The sequence below is a fragment of the Syngnathus acus genome, chromosome 10, assembly GCF_901709675.1.
Source record: "Syngnathus acus chromosome 10, fSynAcu1.2, whole genome shotgun sequence".
NCBI lineage: Eukaryota > Metazoa > Chordata > Actinopteri > Syngnathiformes > Syngnathidae > Syngnathus > Syngnathus acus.
In genome coordinates this window covers 2,327,455-2,347,121 of record NC_051095.1, presented here as the reverse complement: position 1 = coordinate 2,347,121, position 19,667 = coordinate 2,327,455, and the positions used below count along the sequence as shown (strand labels likewise).

Genomic DNA, 19,667 nt, shown 5'->3' with positions numbered 1-19,667 from the left:
TACCCTCGTTGACATAATGACAAGCGGCAATGTTTTTGCACCTTTTCGCTGACTGTTTTTTTTTTTTTTGCTTGAATGTATTTCTCATAAGGAGGCCTTCATAGGTGTCTGGCAGTTTATCAATCAGCGACTCAACCACAAACAAAACAGCTCAAATTTTCACCGCAGGCTTCAGAAAGCCATGTAGGAGGTCGGAAAAAAAAAAAAAAAAAAACACCCCCAGCCCCTACGCGCACGCTCCCGATATGCAAGTCGCCGGGGGAGCAACAGCAGACATAAAAATGAGTTGCTCTGTTTCGAATGGAAGTACAGCAGCAACAACAAGCGAGAAATGTGACCTTCAGCTGGGTGGGAAGGACCTGTAGAGTGCAGAAAACAAAACAAAGATAACACAACAGTCATCGTACATGACAAACAAGTTGTCGGGCAAACTGAATCATGTAAGCAGTGTTGGAGGAAGCAACCTGATTTTATTTTTTTTTGCTATGTCAGCATTAAAAATTGCAAGTCGCACTATGCAACCGTGCGTGAATGAAACTATAAATATAAAATAAACAAGCTCGTTGAGCAAGCGTAATACAGAGACGCTGCACTCTAAAGGGAAACACCCTTTTTTTTTTCCTTTTTTCAAAACAAGCATGGACCGGCACAAACCAGCCACTCAACTGTTCGTCCCCACATATATGTCTTCATGACTCTAAATCCTCTCCTGTCTATTCCATATCCCCCCTCCTGCTTCTTCATCTGTTCTGCTGCCATGCCTGTTGCCAGGTAACCATCTCGGTGGACGGCATCCTGACCACCACCGGCTACACGCAGGAGGACTACACCATGCTCGGCTCGGACGACTTCTTCTACATCGGCGGGAGCCCCAACACCGCCGACCTTCCGGGCTCGCCCGTCAGTAACAACTTCATGGGCTGCCTCAAAGATGTGAGTCCCCGCCGCAAGAATCCAAAGAACTTACACTTCAATCGAGACCAAAAAAAATAAATCTGATTGAACTCATCTTCCCCTGGTGTTAGAGCGCCTCGTTGTCTGCCACGAGTGTGCGCTTGTTGCAATTCATCTAAAAAAGTGCCGCCGGAATATGCTCGTCAACAAACCCACCGAGAAGAATATAAAGTATTTTTCCCCCTTTCTGGCTTTTACATCTGAGTTTAACAAGCTATCAAGAGGCACAATCACAGTTGAAAGTATTACGCCCTTGTAAAGGTAATGACTTGTGTAGCGGCACGGCAACATGCCGCCACCGCCGCGTTTTCTCATAAAGCCGCGCTGATTGAATAAGTAATTACTTTTGCCATCGCTTTTAATGGACGCCGTCGTAATCGCCCTCGCTAACTTCATTACGCTTGCGGAAAAAGCCGTTTTCAGCATTTGGCTTGCGTGTCGGCGGGATCCTCCCCTAGGGGGCGCTGGAGAATTTAGCCGAAGCAATGTCGGAGGCTATTAAAGACGATCGGTCGTTGAATTTGAAATGAGCAAGTTGGTCAAGTAAAAGGTTGGGATTGGAACTATATTTTGGGCTCGCGTGTTGAAATTAGGATTAGGACCAATACCAGGTATCGATATTACAATACTGGCTTTGTGTCGAGGTATCGGGTAGTCGTGGAGGCTGCCGATACCAGGCGCTGATACCATCGTTGTGAGAGAAAGAAAGCAAGAAAGATATTTTTATTTGTTGTTTGGAATGTATGCATCCAAATTTTGAGTGGTATCGGTACTCAGAATCGGCAAACTGAATTCAAAGTGGTGTCTAAAAATTTGTAGTTGAGACACAGACCTTGGTTTTTTTCCAGGCGGCTATCCGGGCTCAACGTCTAGTCAAGCTCTAACAAACACATCACTGTGTGTGGACTGAGGAAGAGGTGTGTGTGTGTGGGGGGGGGGCGGGGGGCAGTCCGTGTGTTTCAGCTGGTCTTATCGGCGATGCCGGCCCGTGGCGAGGCTTTCATGCAACCGCCGTGGTCAAACGCCTTTGACACGCTTGGGCGGCACCCCGCGGGCTGCAGAGGTTCCCACCGAAAAAGAGGGCGCTGAACGCCTTTCATGTGTGTGCGCGCGTGTGTGTGTGGCGCACAAAAAGCGTGAACTCATAATGTGTGTTTGTGTTTGTGCGTGTGACTTTGAGAGTGTGAAGATAAGCGGCGCTCAGGGTCAGTGTTCAAGGTTCCGATCGGTCTCCTATGCCACGGAAGAGATGGACACACTACACTGTGTGTGTGTGTGTGTGTTTTCTTTTTTTCATTTCGCTCTCTTTTTCAGCACCATCTGCCGCAGTCGCCGCCCGAGACTGTGACCTTGCTATCTCTCATTTCTCCCCCTCAGTTTTTTTTTTTTTTGCTACCTTGTCCACCTCTCCATCACTCATCTTTTGCCTTTTCTCTTGGCCACTTTAGTGTAATTAAGTCTAAGCGCTGCCGTCACCGCGCCGGTTTTGCCATCCCTGTTGTGGCCTAAATTAAAAATTGATTTCTTTGACTGATTCCTCACAGTGGATGAATTCGCTCACCTCCCCGACTGCCTCCACCCCGCCCTGACGTTCGACTTCATATTGACGTTCTGGCGACAGCCTCCTTCCACTGTTGCACTTTTTTTGTTTTTTTTTAAATGAATGTGTGTGTGTGATAACATCTTTTTAGGGTCACGTTCACCTCGGCCCTCTACATCCCGTCAATCCTCAGTCCTTCATGTTTTCCACTTGTTGGACACTTTATTAGGTACCCCAAAAATCCATATAAGAGTTTTGTTAGAAACGGAATAATAAAAGTGCATTTTTATATTTAATTCAGTTAGTTTGAATTTAAATGTAAAATAATGTTAAAATTTATAGAACTTAATTCTATTTAATTCTGTTAGTTTAAATTGAAATTTAAAATAATTTTCAAATTTATTAAATTTAAGTATTTATATTTAATTCCGTTAGTTTAAATTTAAATAATTACATTTATTTCCATTAGTTTAAATTAAAATTCAAAATAATTTTAAAATCTACAAAATTTAAATAATTATATTTAATTCCGTTAGTTTACATTTAAATAATTACATTTAATTCCGTTAGTTTAAATTAAAATTCAAAATAATTTTAAAATCCACAAAATTTAAATAATTATATTTAATTCCATTAGTTTAAATTTAAAATATTTTCAAAATTTATGAAATTTAAATAATTATATTACTGCCTTGAGTTTAAATTCACTTTTTCATTTTTGTTTCTTCTATTTTTAGTGTCGGTGTTAGTTTTAGTTTATGCCGTATTTGTCGAGAGCAAGATTTTTAAGAAAAATTTTTTTTTTTTTAAATATTTTCAACATCAGAGTTGTCGCAGCTGGGGAAAACCCAGATGCAGTGATGTCTTAGCCCATCGTGTGTGTGTGCATGTGTGTGTTTGTGTGTTGCGTCTGTGAAGCATCTCAAGAGGAAACCTCACGCGTGGCACAAACGCGCGAAAGCCGCCTCGCGTCGTTACCTGGAGGACAGCCGGCGCTGTCTGCAAGCCGTTGAATAAATATAAGAAAACAAGACGAAGCGGGGATAATTTCCTTTGCCTGTGGCTCCGACTCCACGATGAATGCAAAGACACAATTTGAGTGGGAACAATGGAGCCACCTTTCATCAAAGGCTGCCTGCGTCGAGGCCTCAAGCAACGTTTGGAGAACGTCGCCGAGAAGCCGATTACGCGCCGACGTTCCTGTTAGCTGTTTCCTTTCTTCCCCTCGCCTTCGTGCGCTTATTGTCATCGTTATTGGCCGGCCCCTTGGAGCTACGCCGGCGTCCCGAGTGGGAAGTCGTCCGAAGCGTGAAGGTCGTTTGCCGCAAATCATTTTGGCAACGTCGAGCAAATTGTGGAATTTTTAACGTCGAATCGTCACAAGGTCAAAGACGGCTGCCATTTTGAGGAAGTACTAATCTGACCTGTAGTCCGGTTAGTTACTTTTAAATTCAAGTAATTGTTTTTTTTCCGCTCTCTTCCTCAAGGTGGTGTACAAGAATAACGACTTTAAGCTGGAGCTCTCCCGCTTGGCCATCCAGCGCGATCCCAAAATCACCCTGAACGGCGACCTGGTCTTCCGCTGCGAGGACGTGGCCGCCCTGGACCCGGTCACCTTTGACAACCCCGAGTCTTTCATCTCCTTGCCCAAGTGGAACACCAAAAAGACGGGGTCGGTGTCCTTCGACTTCCGCACCACCGAGCCCAGCGGCTTGCTGCTCTTCAGCCACGGCCGCCCTCAAGGGCCCAAAGAGCAGAAGCCCGGCAGGGAGCTAAAGACCGATTACTTTGCCTTGGAGCTGCTGGACGGCTATTTGTACTTACTGATCGACATGGGCTCGGGCAAAACTAAGCTGAAGGCCAGCAACAAGAAGGTCAACGACGGGGAATGGTGTCACGTGGACTTCCAGAGAGAAGGCAGGAAAGGTAACGAGGAACGTTTCCAATTTTTGAATGGGATTTTTTTTTGGGGTGATTAAAAATGTCTTGTTTATTCATTTATTTTAAATAATTATTTCGTTCATTTACGTTGATTTCAAATCACATTTAATAGTTTTTCTTGCGGATTTGACTCAAAAGCCAAATTCAAAGGCTTAATCCAAATAACATTTTGTGCAGATGAATGAATCTGCACCTTATTTACAATAACCGGACGACTAACCTTGAATACGGAACAGCTAGCTAGCGTAGATTAAAAATTAAAGCGACTCCTAATTAATATTTCCAAATGGAAATATCAAGTATTGTAAAATCTCGCCTGGGGCGACACGCCGGCTGCGTCTATTTTTTTCTTTCCACGCCTGGAGCCGGTCTCGCGAAGTCGGGTGTCGTCTGCGGGCGCGAATGGCAAACATCTGCATGTGTGACTGATGAACAGCTCGGCGCGGGGCGCGCACGCCGTCTTCCTTCTAATGGCGTGCAGTAAACGAGAAAGCGCGTGACGGAGCGTGCGCGTCTGTCGCCGTGTGATCTCGCCGCTGCTCCCGCCGTAATTGGCTTTTAATAGAAAATGAAGACAGAGCCGTTAATCACAGAAAGGGAGCTGGTGGGGGGGGGGCTTTTCTTGGCCCGCTCCCCCGCTGCATTCTGCTTTCTTTCTCCTCCATTTAGCAACACATTAGACAGATGCGCTGTCTCACGCTCGCTGCCTGTTTCTGCTCGTCCGGTTTCAGGGTCCATCTCGGTCAACAGTCGAAGTATGCCCTTCAGCTCGCCGGAAGGCAGCGAGATCCTGGACCTGGACAGCGACATGTACCTCGGCGGCCTCCCCGAGTCCAAGACGGAACTGATTCTGCCGCCCGAGGTGTGGACGGCGCTGCTCAACTACGGCTACGTGGGCTGCGTCCGCGACCTCTTCATCGACGGCAAGAGCCGAGATGTTCGCCGCCTGGCCGAGATCCAGAGCGCAATGGGCGTGAGCAGCTTCTGCACCCGGGAGCAGCAGAAGCGATGCAGCAGCGCCCCCTGTGGCAATGGCGGCTTGTGCAAAGAGGGCTGGAATCGCTACATATGCGATTGCACCAGCACGGGATTCTTGGGCGCCAACTGCGAGATAGGTGTGTTCCAAAGTGGTTGGTTTTTTTCTAGAATTTTTTTTTAGCTCATATTCCTCCATCAAAGAAAAATGTCACAAAAAGTATCAACTTTATCGCAAGAGGAGGGAGGGAGCAAGACAAAGTCACTCTATGCCTCTTTGCTGTGTTAATTAATGCACATTGTCCAAAAAAGTTTTTAATTTGTTGAATGGTGACAGCGGGTACTCGGTCTGTTCTCAAAGTAGCTCACCAATAAGAACATTTATCTATTTATTTACACTTAACTCGGCATGGCCGCAACCCTCGTGAGGATAAGCGCTTCAAAAAATGGATGGATGTACCAAATATTTTATATTTTATTTCAAATGAAACATATTGTGTTACATGGGAATAATTGCTGGTTTTATTTACACCATTTGTCTTTTACCGTCACACCACAATATTTTTGCTCTCGTTTATCATACTGCCAGAATCTAACATCAGCCCGCGCCCGATTCGAAAACAAACATCACATGAAACACAGTGATAACATTTTATGATACAAATAATGGCTGATCCTAAAGTAATTTGATGCTGACATAGATGAGTGGAGACATTATTTGTAGTAAAAAAAAAAAAAAAAAAACCTGACTGCTGGTTATATTTACCTACAGTACGTATTTGACCCTTGACCTCTGTCATCCATCAACAGCCGACTTCGATACTAATTATAGAGAAAGGTTATACATAAGCACGCATGCATAGTGATGGCACGTTTGAGGTCCAATCAGCGGCGATATGATTGGGTTGAGCAAGATTTTCTTTTCATATCAGGATGAAACGTCTTCATCCTTGAAGGGATGATTTCTTTTTCCTTTCTGAGCTTTTTCTGCCACCTAGTGGTTGGATGTGTTACTGCAGCATCACATGCTCGAAGGATCAAAATGTTCATTTGGGAGTTCTTTTAAATTATTTATTTTCTTTCATGGTCGAGCGCTTAGCGGGTCTTGCTGTCATTTTTTTTTTTTTGCAAGAGACTAATTTGAGTTTTCTCCCCGCGCAGAGGCGACGGTGCTGAGCTATGACGGCAGCATGTACCTGAAGATCATCATGCCCGTCACAATGCACACGGAGGCCGAGGACGTGTCGTTGCGTTTCATGTCTCAGCGCGCCTATGGCCTGCTTGTGGCCAGCACGTCCAAGGACTCGGCTGACACGTTGCGGCTGGAGCTGGACGGCGGCCGCGTCAAGCTCACCGTCAACCTCGGTAGGCCGCCGTCATCTGCCCCGCCCCTTCGTCCCCATCCTGCCATCCCTCATTTTGTCACCTTTAAAAGACTTTTATTTTCTAACCTTTCTTTCTACTGGCACAAGTGCTCACTTGAGAGGAAGAAGTAGTCCCTCTTTTGACCACTAGATGTCGACAAAAATCAGCTTGTCAGTCTGATGGAAGCTATTTATTGGCCTTCTCCAGATGGAAAGCTGTTCAGGCCACTTTCACCTCTTGCTCTTCTCATTTTTCCTTCCTCTTGTGACATCACAGACCTTCCATTTTGGATTAGAATTATTTGGATGCTGTAAAGCGTCGCAGCAAGCTAATATTACCCAAAGTTTTCACAGTTTCTTTCGTGAAAATGCTGCAACATTTTAAGTTGAGGCAATCGAGGAGAAATATAAATTCCTTTTTTGGCTTCTACATTTTTTTCTTTTCTGCTGCCCATTTGCACCCCATCCACGAAACTTTTCATCCCTTCAATGGCTTGTTTTTCTGCGGCCTCGGATCAAACTGTCGGGGGGACCTGCCCACAGCTCGATAAGTTGTACTTCCAAAATAGAGATGCGATGTCCTGCTCCTGAAAATTCTAATGCGTAATTTGTAAACGGCCTTTATTCACTTTTATTTAAGCCCCGCCCCTTTCCTGCTGCGGTGCTGGTCCCCGGGCTGTTTGCGTCCACTATTCTGTCGCGGTTGACAGCTCGAGACCACAACTCAGCCGCTTTCACCTGCACGCACAATGGACAGATGCTATTTTGTAACATTACAAAACAAGGAACGTGGCTAATGCTAAATATGAAGTTTGGCTTTGTCAGATGCGTGCAATGAAGTGGCTGGGATGTGCAGATCACCCTTTCTTGTTGGCTTTGCATCTCTGGCGTTCCAAACGTGCTGCGGGAGGCAAGTGCACCACTTTTTTTTTTTACATTTACCCGGAGAACACTGAAAACACCTCGTCACAATTTGATTTTTTTATGCGTCAATTAAAAGCGGCATTCTGCGAGATTTAGTACCCAAGTTCACTTGTCATAGTTTTTCTCTTTTTTTTAGTCTTCCTCTGAGATACTTTGAGGCGTTCTTAAGACTTCTGGTCGCTAAGACAACGAGCTAACAAGACAACGAGCTAACAAGAAAACGCGCGTGACGTCACACCCAAAGAGCACGGAAAATTTCGAAACCATTCCAGTCTTAAAATGACTTTTCAGAGGCTTGCGACAATACAAAGATGTGTGAATTATAAAAGACTACTGTAAAGCTATTTTGAGGCAAAATCCCGCGGGATGCAATTTTAAAATGTAATCTTTATGATGGATAAATGCAAACCGAAATGAAAGATTCAAAACAGTTATTTGACGTCAAAAAAATTTAATGCTATCTTTTTTTTTTATGAAAGGCGCTCTGAGCAACTCGAGTTTTTTTTTACACACTCAAGAAACTCCGCTATCTTTTCTCACGATCGCCCACACACTTTTTACTACTTACCGTGACGCACTTTCTATTTTTACCGTAACATTTTCAATGCGCTAAGATTCACCGCCTAATAAATAAATAAATATATATATATATATATATATATATGAATGAATGAATGATGATTTTCAATGCGCTAAGATTCACCGCCTAATAAATAAATAAATATATATAGTATATATATATATATATATATGTATATATATAGAGAGAGAGATATTTAGATATATATAGATATATATGAATGAATGAATGAATGAATGAATGAATGAATGAATGAATGAATGAATAAACAAAATCGGGCATGTTCGTTCACTCCGCTGTCATCCTCGTGAGAAACAAGGCGAGCCGACTTTGGGGGCGGCCAAACTTGCCTTCCGCTGTGCGTCGGTTGTCGGAAACGATGAGCGGGCGGAACGGAGGCTTAAAGAAGTGAAAGGGTGATCCTGACTCAGAGCCGTCCCCGGATGGTGGCCCAGAGCGCTCGTTGCTTGTCTGCAGAATGTACCTTGAAGGATGTAAAATGTCTTTTCTCACTTTCTCTCTCTCTCTCTCTCTCTCTCTTGCTCTTTTGATTTGATCTCACCATTGCGCTCTCTCTCCCCGCCAGATTGTATCAGGATAGACTGTAGCCCCAGTAAGTTGTTCTATCCATTTTTATGACTCAAATGTATCATCATATCCAAATTCAGTGTGGTGGCCCTTTTCTGCTCCCCTTTGATCCCATTCTCGGTGACACCTCATTTACATGGCGCAATAACTCTGCGGACTTTCTTCTCAACTGCATGCGGACTCATTTCTATTATGGATAGAGAAATATAATTGTAACTATTAATCTTTAGAATAGATTCAATTCATTCTTTAACGTCCCTCATTCTATCAGAAAAGGGCAACTTGACACGATCGTACAAGATGTAACACACACACACACACACACACACACACACTGCTAAATGGTCTTTCGGGCATTGTTTTTCGGCAGGCAGAATAATTGCAAAGTGATTTTTTTTTCGTGTGTCACGATTGGACGCGGCCTGGCAGGTAAGTGGTGGCGGTAGCCAGCTCGGTGACAAGAATGGAGAGAAAAAAAAAAAAACTTGACACTTGTCTTTGCACATACATAATGGCTATTTTTATTCTTTTAAGTTCTCTTGGATGAAGCCAATTGCATTTTAAGGGCCCTAAATGGGGCTGCTCAAAGGGTGTAATGCTCGTGTTTACCACTAGATGTCAGGCAATGACAGAGAACACCTTGTACTAGATCTGCTTGTATCTGGACAATCCGGTTATTAAGATATATTGAGACTTGGCCTTTAATCAGCAATGTTGGTTCAAAGCATTGTGTAATGTGTATTTTACAATCATTGACGTATCTAGGGGGGGGGCTTTGGGGGCACTGTACCCCCCAGGAAACACACAAACATTTATCAGTTTTCTGTAAAAAAAAAAAAAAAAAAGTGTAATTAATTTATGGTTTTATCAGAAACTCAAAACAATTGCGCCCGAAACTCGGACAAAATCTGTGTAACAGATTCTGTCAAAAATTAGACCTTCAAAATAAAAGCATGGGTTATACTTTTTTTACAAGCTTCACTTGGGAAATATTGTTTTGTATTTCCATCTATACGGATTAAGTCAGATTTTCTGGATTGGGTGGATCACAAAAATGGAGTTTGTTGCAATCCAGGTGCGATATTGCCTTCTCGATATCGGTGTGATGTTCCTCCGCCACCTGCCGAGTCAAATCCTCGAATACATGCAACGCCACTCATGTATCATTCATTCACTGTGTTGTTGCATTCGGCGACCGGCCTTTTTGCATTGTAATGCGGCTTTTTATAATATCACTTGTTGTGGCTGCTGTTTCATCAAGATTTATTTTATTCTCATGCTTTCACTTTTTTCCCTCATATTTTCTTTTCGCATTCAATGTGATGCTTTTCTAAGCTTGAAAGTCACAGTTGTGCTCGAAGTAAGCTTAATTTGTTGCCACGGCAACCCGCGATCTCCCCCGGGGACAGATCCGATGATCCGATAGATGTCTTTGGCGAATACGTACTAAAGTTGCACCAAGCTCAAGCGTCAGCGTCCGACTTGTGTGCTCTATTTCGGAGACGCTCGAATTGGGTTTTGATTTGTTAAGGCAATTTAACGCTCCGACGGAGGCCAGCCATTTTTTATTTAATGCTCATTTGATCTCACCAACACTCCAGGCCACATGCGATGGAGTCGACCGATAATATTCGCCTTGCATAATAACTCTCGAATCATTGCGCCGTCGGAGGAGACTGAACCTTTGGGAAATAGCAAGATTTATGTCATAAATAATCAACGGGCTCAATATAATAAACTGTGTAGTCATTCGATTTAAAGATAACAGTAAAACTCAAGACATGAGGTACACACGTGGTTAAGGAAAACTAATGAAATAAGAGTTTAAAAAAACATTTTTGAGAATTGTAGCTTACTCTACTGTATTTTACAAAATATATACAAAAATAAATTATTAATAAACGAAAACTAATACACCTTAAATCACAGGTGTCAAAGTCAAGGCCCGGGGGCCAGATACGGCCCGCCACATCATTTTAGGTAGCCCGCGAAGACAAATTGTGCCTCAAATTCCAAAATTTCAAATTGTTTTCACTTTTAAAAAAAATAGATATATTGTTAACAATTATTACCATTCATTTTTTAAAATGATTGTTATTTTTAAATATTTGATTTGATTTCAATATTTCATTTTTAAATATTTAAACAGTTTTTATTAGTCTCTGTTTTGAAAACTAGTTATTCATCAGTTTGTTGTGTAGCCTATACTATATATACAATATGAGATGTTCATACATTTATTTGGGTTGACAATTTTAATGGCCCTTTGAAGCAAACTATTACTATGATGTAAGTTAGACACCCCTGCCTTAAATGAAACATTTTCAAAAATTGAAAACAAAAACTCAACACTTAAAAAAAGTCGAACCGAAATAAAAACTAACTACACTAAAAAATCCAAAACAATTCTGAGCCTGACCTGCAGTCTACTATAAAGCTCCAACTTTGGCATGAAGGTCAAAAATGCCTCAAAGATCATCGACGCGTTAGTGTAAGACGAGCTTTTTATCACTATTTACCGCCTCTCCGGTCCCTCGATGACTGGAAAAGCACTCATCTGATACTCAGATCAATATTTTCAACAACCGACGTGCAGGATTAAGATAGTCCCGTTTTGTTTCTTACTATCCTGGCCACTTCATTAGGTACAACCGCAGATAAAAATTGTACTCGCGTAAGATCGTTACTTTAAAATATAATGAGTACAAATATTGAGTTTTAAAAAAAATGTTTGACTTCCCATGGAAGTCATTCCCATGTTTGTTTTTTGGACAATGTGACAAAAATTTAAATGTTCCGCAATGGCCATGTCACTCAATCAATCCGTCGCTAGCATGCTAGCTAGCGCATTGGTTGATTTATTTCACGGCCCATTTTTGTCACGGCCCATTGCATCTCACAAGATGGCGGAGGAAACATCTGAAATCATGAAGCAAGTTGGATTCACGCAGTGTGTGAAGAAGGATTAACCCCCCTCCGCTTTTTGAGCGCTACCGAGAACGTCTTCCGGCGGGCGCCATTTGCATGCAGGAGATATGGGCGGCTGTTATTTAGCCCAGGGATGCCAACTCGACGATGGTTGCCAGCAGCCCCTCCTATTCAATCACCACCCCTTACAGTATGTCCCACTTTTTCCCAGGACTATCGTCTCAAATGACAATTACTTGACAATGATAAACACTTTTCCTTTTAATTCTTGTGTCTTTACTGACAGAGTGGTTTGGGGATGGCTTTTTGCGCACACACAAATTCATCACAGAGCTTTTCATTAGACCGGCGGCCATGCGCCCGAGATGGCAAATGTGATATCTTAAGATAGGAGCCAAATGGCATTAGCGTCAAAAAGGAGGCCTTGGAGCCGTGCAGGGTAAATCCCATCTTTTGTTAAGACAACAGCGCGTTAACTTGTGCAGCCTTACGTAACCATTGCGGGTCTTTGCTTTTAGTGGCAAGGGGGAAAAAACAAAACACATGTAACAAGTCCTTAGGGGTCACTTGTGTGTACTCTCTCAAAGCAGTAAAAAGTCGGTAAAAATGCGGTCAGTAATGGCGGCCGCGCTCTCGCCTCCATCCAGTGGTTGCTTCCAGCCTGACTCGAGTGTAATTTCCAACCGTCCTGCTTTTTAAACGGAGCACATTCAAATCTGGCAGTCAGTTAACAGAGTGGCTAGCCATTAATGCAAACATTCCACCACGGGGGAGGTTTTAGAATTATTTTCATCGACCGTGCCGACGCTCTGTTTTAGTCGAGCAGGTGTTTGCCTGCAAGGAGACTCGTTTAATTTCCTAAGTGTTGTTTTGTGTGTGTGTGTGTGTGTGTGTGTGTGTGTGTGTGTGTGTGTGTGTGTGTGTGTGTGCGTGTGTTTGTTTGCCATCCACAGAGGCAGGTATGTTTTTATTTTTTGAATGATTTTCATGACTTGCTGTTTTGTTTTTGTTTCAGTCAAGCTGTCACTTGGGCATTTATTTTTTTACTTGTGAACGAAAATCTGATGCGAGCGCTGTACGGCGGTTAGCATGGTTGGCTTAATGCTAACAAGACGGGGCTAACTATTTGTGTTGTGGTATTTTAACGCTTGAAACAAATAGTATTTGAAGTCAAATGGAGGATAATACAACAACATGCACAGGCATAGATTCTTGATCCTCCGCGAAGACTGACAATCACAACTGCAGCTTGTATTTTTGTATTTTGCCGGCCGCAGCACAATACGCAATCTGCATAAAATGGCTGCTATCGCAGTGTCAGTCCAAAAAAATTGTGTTCATTCGTCTCACTGTACGTTCTCTGCTAGCCTTCAGCCTTGCATACAGACTTCTTCAGGAGTCAACATGATTGGCCTGACGGAATGTTTTGGCCTCCTTCTCTCCCCCGGCCGACCTGGCGTAATCACGTGTGAAGGTTGTGAGGACTAAACGCCCATTAACTACCTCTTGCGCTCACCGTCTGCCCTTCCAGTTTGAATCTTTCTCAATTGTAGTAGAGCGCGCATGTGGCTGGCATGCTTGCCAGGTCGCCCGGCGTGACATCATGCAGAACCGGCCCATCTGCCAGAAGTCGACTTGGCACTTGGGAGCCGTCATAGCAGGGCCAGTGGCTCAACCTTTTGACGCCGCTAGAGGGCGGTAGTGATCGAATACGTGCTTATTTGCAGCAGGTAGTGATGAGGACGATGCGCAACAAACAAGGTGAGACTGCCCGGAGGCCATTTCACTGAATATGACAGGCTGTCATCGTTAATATTAATGATCATTTGTAGAATGGCGCCTTTTAAAACGTGGATAGGAAGAGTGCACAAGAAGCCTCGTAGCTTTCTCGCTATCCTGGAAAGCAACACGTTAAAAGGATTTAAAAAGTAGCATATCTTTTAGCCACTTGTAGAGCTAACTTCTTTCTAGCCTGTCGAACGCTCTTGATTAAACTCCAAACTGTCTTGTTAGCTTAGCAGCATCAACATCTCCCTCCGGGCAAACGTCAACGTTTTGACTTGGCTCTTCGCGCCCTCCCCCGCTGTGACTCCTCCGCTCTCGACATGTTGCTCGCATATGCTTGAGTGACCAGGACAAATAAATGTCGACGTAGCCGCCGTTGTTGTCGTCGCCTTCCCGCTGCCGCCATTTGTGGCCGTGAGTCACTCGGCCGGTGACGTCTCGCCAGGTAGTGCCCGGGGCTCGTGTTGTTGAGTGCCATTGTAATTTCTCGCCTCCATGTTGGCGAGCGGTGATCTTTGCTCTCAGCCTGGCTGCCCCCTTTTGGAATTTTGCCACATTTATTTGACAATATGTTCAGTGGAGCGCACGCACGTCGCTCAAGGTTTCTTGCATTGAAATCATCCGCGTGAGCACGTCGAGATGTTTCTCACTCCCGTCATGGGTGAAACGATTAAGTGAAAGCCACTTTCGAGCGCCACCTCGTCGGCCTTGAGTAGCAGATATAAACATGGAGACATAAACATACGAGATGAAGTAGCGGCCATTTTGTTTTTTATCATTTTAAAGTCTTTTTTTTTTTATCTTGCTTCACAATTTTCTTTTTTTTAATTGGCATGTTTCACTATGTGTGTTATAAATTGCCTTAAAACAAAATTGGTATGTTCCACTATGTATGTTGTAAAACTGGTGTGAACCTGTCTGAGTTTTCTCTACTTCCTTTGTCACCGACTGTGCCAGAAAGGGAAAAAAAAAACATCCGCTTGTTGATGCAACACACACTCACAGACACACACCTACACACACACACACAATTCCTGCAATGTCGTAATTTCACTCCATCACTCATCCACAGGCAAAGGACCCGAGACTCTGTTTGCTGGCCAGAAGCTGAACGATAACGAGTGGCACACGGTGAAGGTGGTGCGAAGAGGCAAGAGCCTGCAGCTCTCCGTCGACAACGTCACCGTGGAAGGTGGGTTGCGTGTTTGCAAAAGGGCGCGAGCAAATGTTTCATTTGGAATCGGTCCCGGAAACTCGGTAGGAGAGTCGCTACCAAAACAGCAAGTGGAAGGACGAAATGTCGAAAAGATGAGGCCGAGTCACATATTGTGGCCTTCGGCAAAGGACTGAAGCAGAGGATAAGGACAGACTCGAAGAAAATAACGTACGGGATCGGAACAGGGCGCGGCGCGTCCGCGAGCAATGGATGACCCTGTCAAGGTCTGCCTGCTTTATGAGGCAAAAAAAAAAAACTTAATTGCTGTGCCGCCACAGCTCTATATACCATTATTTTTTGATTATTAGGTGCAGTCTCAAAGAAAAAGTCTTTTTTGGCAAGTTCTTCCACGCATTGCTTCACATTAACTCCAGCAAATAAAAACTTTCCTCAACTGCAATTTCTATACATAAAGCGCATCTGATAATAATAATTATGATTTTTCGTGCATCTCGTAGTGGGAAAATCCGCTAATCTGACTAAATGCGAACCGATAAACACAATGCATTCTGCGGTGTTTGTCTCATTTCCTTCCCCGCAAATGAAACTAAATATTGTTCTGAGCAATATTGAATTTTCACCCCGATGGAACTTGTATAATTCTTGTCGCATAACACGAAGCTCAATATTTCCCCAGACGCCGCCCGAAGCGGAGCAACGCGCCGGCATTATCTGCGTTCTGTTAATGAATGATGTTTATCGATTGTAGGCCAGATGACCGGCGCGCACACGCGTCTGGAGTTCCACAACATCGAGACGGGCATCATGACGGAGCGCCGCTTCATCTCTGTAGTGCCGTCCAACTTCATCGGCCACCTGCAGGGCCTGGCCTTCAACGGCGTGCCGTACCTGGACCAGTGCAAAAACGGCGACATCTCCTACTGCGAGCTCAACGCCCGCTTCGGCATGCGCCACATCATCGCCGACCCGGTCACCTTCCGGACAAAAGGCAGCTACTTGGCGCTGGCCACGCTGCAGGCCTACGCCTCCATGCACCTTTTTTTCCAATTCAAAACCACCACGCCCGACGGCTTGATGCTCTTCAACTCTGGCGATGGAAGCGACTTCATCGTGGTGGAACTGGTCAAAGGGTGAGTGTGCGTACGCATTCAGCAGGAAGCTGTTCTCCCCCTAAAAGCTCTTTAGAACGATACCAGGGAAGAGGCTTTGAGTTCCTCGTGTTCCCTATTTAGCCGTGTTACGCAGACAAAGAGGCGAGGATTTGGCGCTGGCGTCGTCATGAATGCAACAGCCCAAATAGCCTCGGCCCAAAATAGGCCTGCGAAAAGCCGCCACTCGCAAAGTTATGTTACTCCGGCGGAAATATTTCCAGCCGGCCGGAGAGCGACGGAATGACACTTGCTGTATGTCAAGGCTGAGTCCCCAAAGCGCATGTGAGAGCGGCTGATGTGCAATTTAAAAGAAGGACAAACAAATGGGTGACATGGAAAATATGGAGCCTTTAGGCATTGAGACTGAAGCGTCATCCATCTTAAAGCACCTCCAGACAAATTGGTGTGGCGTGAAGGGGCACGGAGGACGGCAGCGAGATTATATTTGGAAGACTTCACACACACACACACATCATCGTTGTCATCATCATCATCTCCCTTCCCCCAGGTACGTCCACTACGTCTTTGACCTCGGCAACGGCCCGTCGCTAATGAAGGGCAACTCGGACAAGCCGCTCAACGACAACCAGTGGCACAATGTGGTGGTGTCCCGGGACGCTAATAACGTGCACACGCTCAAGATCGACTCGCGCACCGTGACGCAGCACTCCAGCGGAGCCCGCAACCTGGACCTCAAAGGTAAGCCATTAAAAAAAAAAATAACGATATTAACCTCCGCTGTAATGGCAGACAAGTGTACTCCGGAATAAACACAGCTGGAGCGAGGAATCCTCTTGACAAATGTATCGACGCATATTCTAGTAATTTACCTCCCGCTTTTGTACATCTTTAGAAATATGCTGACTGCGTTCGGCAGTCTGGGGAATAAAACACAGATATAGCAATTCCCACAATCTCCCTGGCATGCTGTGTATCAAAAGAAGAGAAACAATTCTCCCAGTTTTATCTTGCCGGTAGAGAGTCGCTGTATACGTGCGTGTGTGTGTGTATGTGTGTGTGTCTTTTTGTATGAGTGCGTGAGTGATCCCAGGTTTCTCATTGCTTGCAAAATAAAAACAAAAATAAGCTTCCAGCCATCTTTTTGTCAGCAAAAAAAGGAATAACAGGCTATAAGAAGAAAACGCTGCCACCAAAGATAACCGGATAGTCTCGTGTGTCGAACATACGCATGACATAAGTCGTTCATTTACAAAGAAAATCGAATAAATAACAGAAGACTGTTTACATCTGGCTGAGTAAATACGCATTACATGCCTGTAATACAAGCTGTGTATAATTTCCTTTTTGAAGAGCGCTTCAATTTGCACCTGGCGTGCTATCGCAAATGACGGAGGTGAAGGCTTTGTAATGAAGCCCCGTCAAAGCGCCCGACGCATTTGCATGATAATGGCCAAACAAATCGCACGCCGCGTAGCTGGATTAGCGCCTGCCGTCAGATGCTATGAATGTCTCAACTCCAGCCAGCCGACATGGCAGACTTTGCGGGCGGGGACGAGACGATGCGCCGGGCGGGCGTTCATTTCACGTGCTGCCGTCAATTTCGGTTTGATCTCACACGGCGTTAATCAGCGGGCGAGACGAGGCCGTTTTCATATTAGGGCAAACGTGACGGTGTGTGTAATTTCACATGTGACTATCGTTGTTCAGACGGAGTTTTTTTTTTTTTTTTTTAGTGGACTCGTGGCGAAAATTAGTTATGGTCTACTTTATATCTACCGGGGGGAGGTTTAGCGCCAATGAGCCGCGATGCCGGTTGTAAAAGTGGTAGGAAAGGAATCGAGTGGAGGAATGTGTGAAGTGTGAAATGTGCGACGACAAGGTCAACTATGACGGGCAAATATGGGCAAGCGCAAAGTAAATGGAAACGACTGGCCAAAGAAGCAAAGTGCACTTTGTGTTGATTTTTTTATTTATTTTTTTATAACTCGACTGTAATTCGCTTTTAGAGCAAGTTTGTTTTTTAATTTTTTAAATCCTTTATTGTAGTGTAATATTTGTTAGTTTCAGCATTGGTTATAGTTTTTTTTTTTTAATATGGATTATTTAGTGAATGAAAAGTTCTCAAACCTTCCTACTTCTGTTCGCAGCATTACGGAAATAAATAGGAAATAAAAAGGATATTTTCACTAATGCTCATTAGTCTTCTAAACATAAGATGGAGTTCCAGTTAGTTTTCTTTTTTTTTTTTCTTTGAAATTTCATTTTTATTTTATTTTGTGAATGAGTTATAATTTTCCTTAACAATACTAACCTTGATGAAAGTGTGTTATGACGCACACATTTTGAAGCCCTTCAAAGACTCACTGAAAAGTTCGAATAAATAACCTTCACTTGTATCAACTCATTCACTGCCATTGACGGCCATAGACGTTCATTTTAACTATGCTGGCAGTGAATGAGTTAAGTTTCTTTAGGGTATGGTTTTTTTTTCTCCCGCTACAGAACGAAGGCTGTTTTAACACAACAGCCCGCAGGGGATTTTGACCCTCCGATGACGCTGAATGGGCGGAAATGAAATAATAATAAAAAGAAAAATGAATAGAGGAATAAATTCAGCCTTGCTTGCACCAGCTGGGAACATAATCTGGAACCGGAGCCGCATTTTAATATGACAAAATGGATGTTTACAAAACCTGCCACGGTGTCATTGTTCCAGCCACTTGATTGACTAATGTCAAAATAAGCACCGCATGCCATCCAACTTTCTTCTTATTATTTTTTTTCTCTCTCCCCACATGCCTCAACCCTCTTGACCAAGAAGACATGAATCATTATTTAGCAGTAACTGCAAGATTCCTCTGCTGTCCAAACCTTAAACTGCTTCCTGCTCACTGAATGCAAACAGCAAAGTGATCAATAGCTATTAGGAGCCAATCTAATTTCCACTCTCTATTCTGCTCATTTTGTACACATGTTAAAGACGTGATACCAATTAGTCGTGCAAAATCCCCGGAATGCAAAGACGGTAGTTAATGCAAAACACGCAATGTGGTCGTGGCGTTACGGTCATTGAATACTCGGGTAGGTGAATATATAGATCTCAAATTGTTCCCATTTCTGGTGTTGCTTTGTAAAGAATTAGGTCATCACTTAATGATCAAACCACAGTTGCCCATTCCCATAAAATTAGTAACGATCACCAATGACTGCAATTCCCGTCGAGCACATTCAAAGACTCTATAGGATTCTAGACGAGGTGGCCTATTTGAGCTCTGAATCTTAGCATTCCCGACTCCCTCCTCTAGCCCATGAGAGGTCATTACGGTAACCATGGAGACGCGGAGGTGTTCGGTCTCTGGCGACGCCTGCACGGCTATAATTGCTCGTGCCTTTTGGATGGCTCTGCGCTATTCCGCAGCAGGAGCATTCATCACCGCTCGGACAGCGGAGTCAGACCGGGACACTCGGGAAAGTGGTTACTCATCACTGTAACGCACAGTTCTTACCGTGGAGCACAAAGTTGGTCCGCTCAGATGAAATATTAACTTTGTAAACAACCTTCATTTCAAAACAAACCCAAGAATCCGTATTGCTCTCCAGTAATTTCCTCGAGTTTAACAGGGCCTTAGATGTAAGTGAACGATGCTTTGAAGGAATTTGTTGCGCAATTGACAAAAAAAGACCAAAGCAGCTTGCCAAAAGTGATTTTTTTTGCAGCTCGCTCTCCCTCGCCCAATTCCTCTTTGTGCAGCCAAGCGGCGGCGTCTGGAACAAAGCGCCCCGCGCCGTTTGCTCTTCG

The 19,667-nt window shown here is 44.0% G+C and overlaps 2 protein-coding genes across 11 annotated transcripts in view; both read left to right on the top strand.

The window, feature by feature from the left end:
• The window catches only part of LOC119129646 (C-type mannose receptor 2-like), a 902,042-nt gene that overhangs the window by 443,793 nt on the left and 438,582 nt on the right, over positions 1-19,667 (top strand). The gene's annotated exons all lie outside the window — the stretch shown is intronic.
• The window catches only part of LOC119128075 (neurexin-2-like), a 250,844-nt gene that overhangs the window by 138,880 nt on the left and 92,297 nt on the right, over positions 1-19,667 (top strand). For 8 of the 10 annotated variants that reach the window (XM_037260157.1, XM_037260160.1, XM_037260158.1 and 5 more), the window contains 8 exons: positions 772-933; positions 3,982-4,420; positions 5,167-5,550; positions 6,572-6,775; positions 8,865-8,891; positions 14,652-14,771; positions 15,505-15,886; positions 16,416-16,606. In XM_037260157.1, the coding sequence (XP_037116052.1) occupies positions 772-933; positions 3,982-4,420; positions 5,167-5,550; positions 6,572-6,775; positions 8,865-8,891; positions 14,652-14,771; positions 15,505-15,886; positions 16,416-16,606 (1,909 nt within the window). The remainder of the gene's footprint in view (positions 1-771; positions 934-3,981; positions 4,421-5,166; positions 5,551-6,571; positions 6,776-8,864; positions 8,892-14,651; positions 14,772-15,504; positions 15,887-16,415; positions 16,607-19,667) is intronic. The other 2 variants (XM_037260162.1, XM_037260159.1) reach the window with 1 other exon arrangement.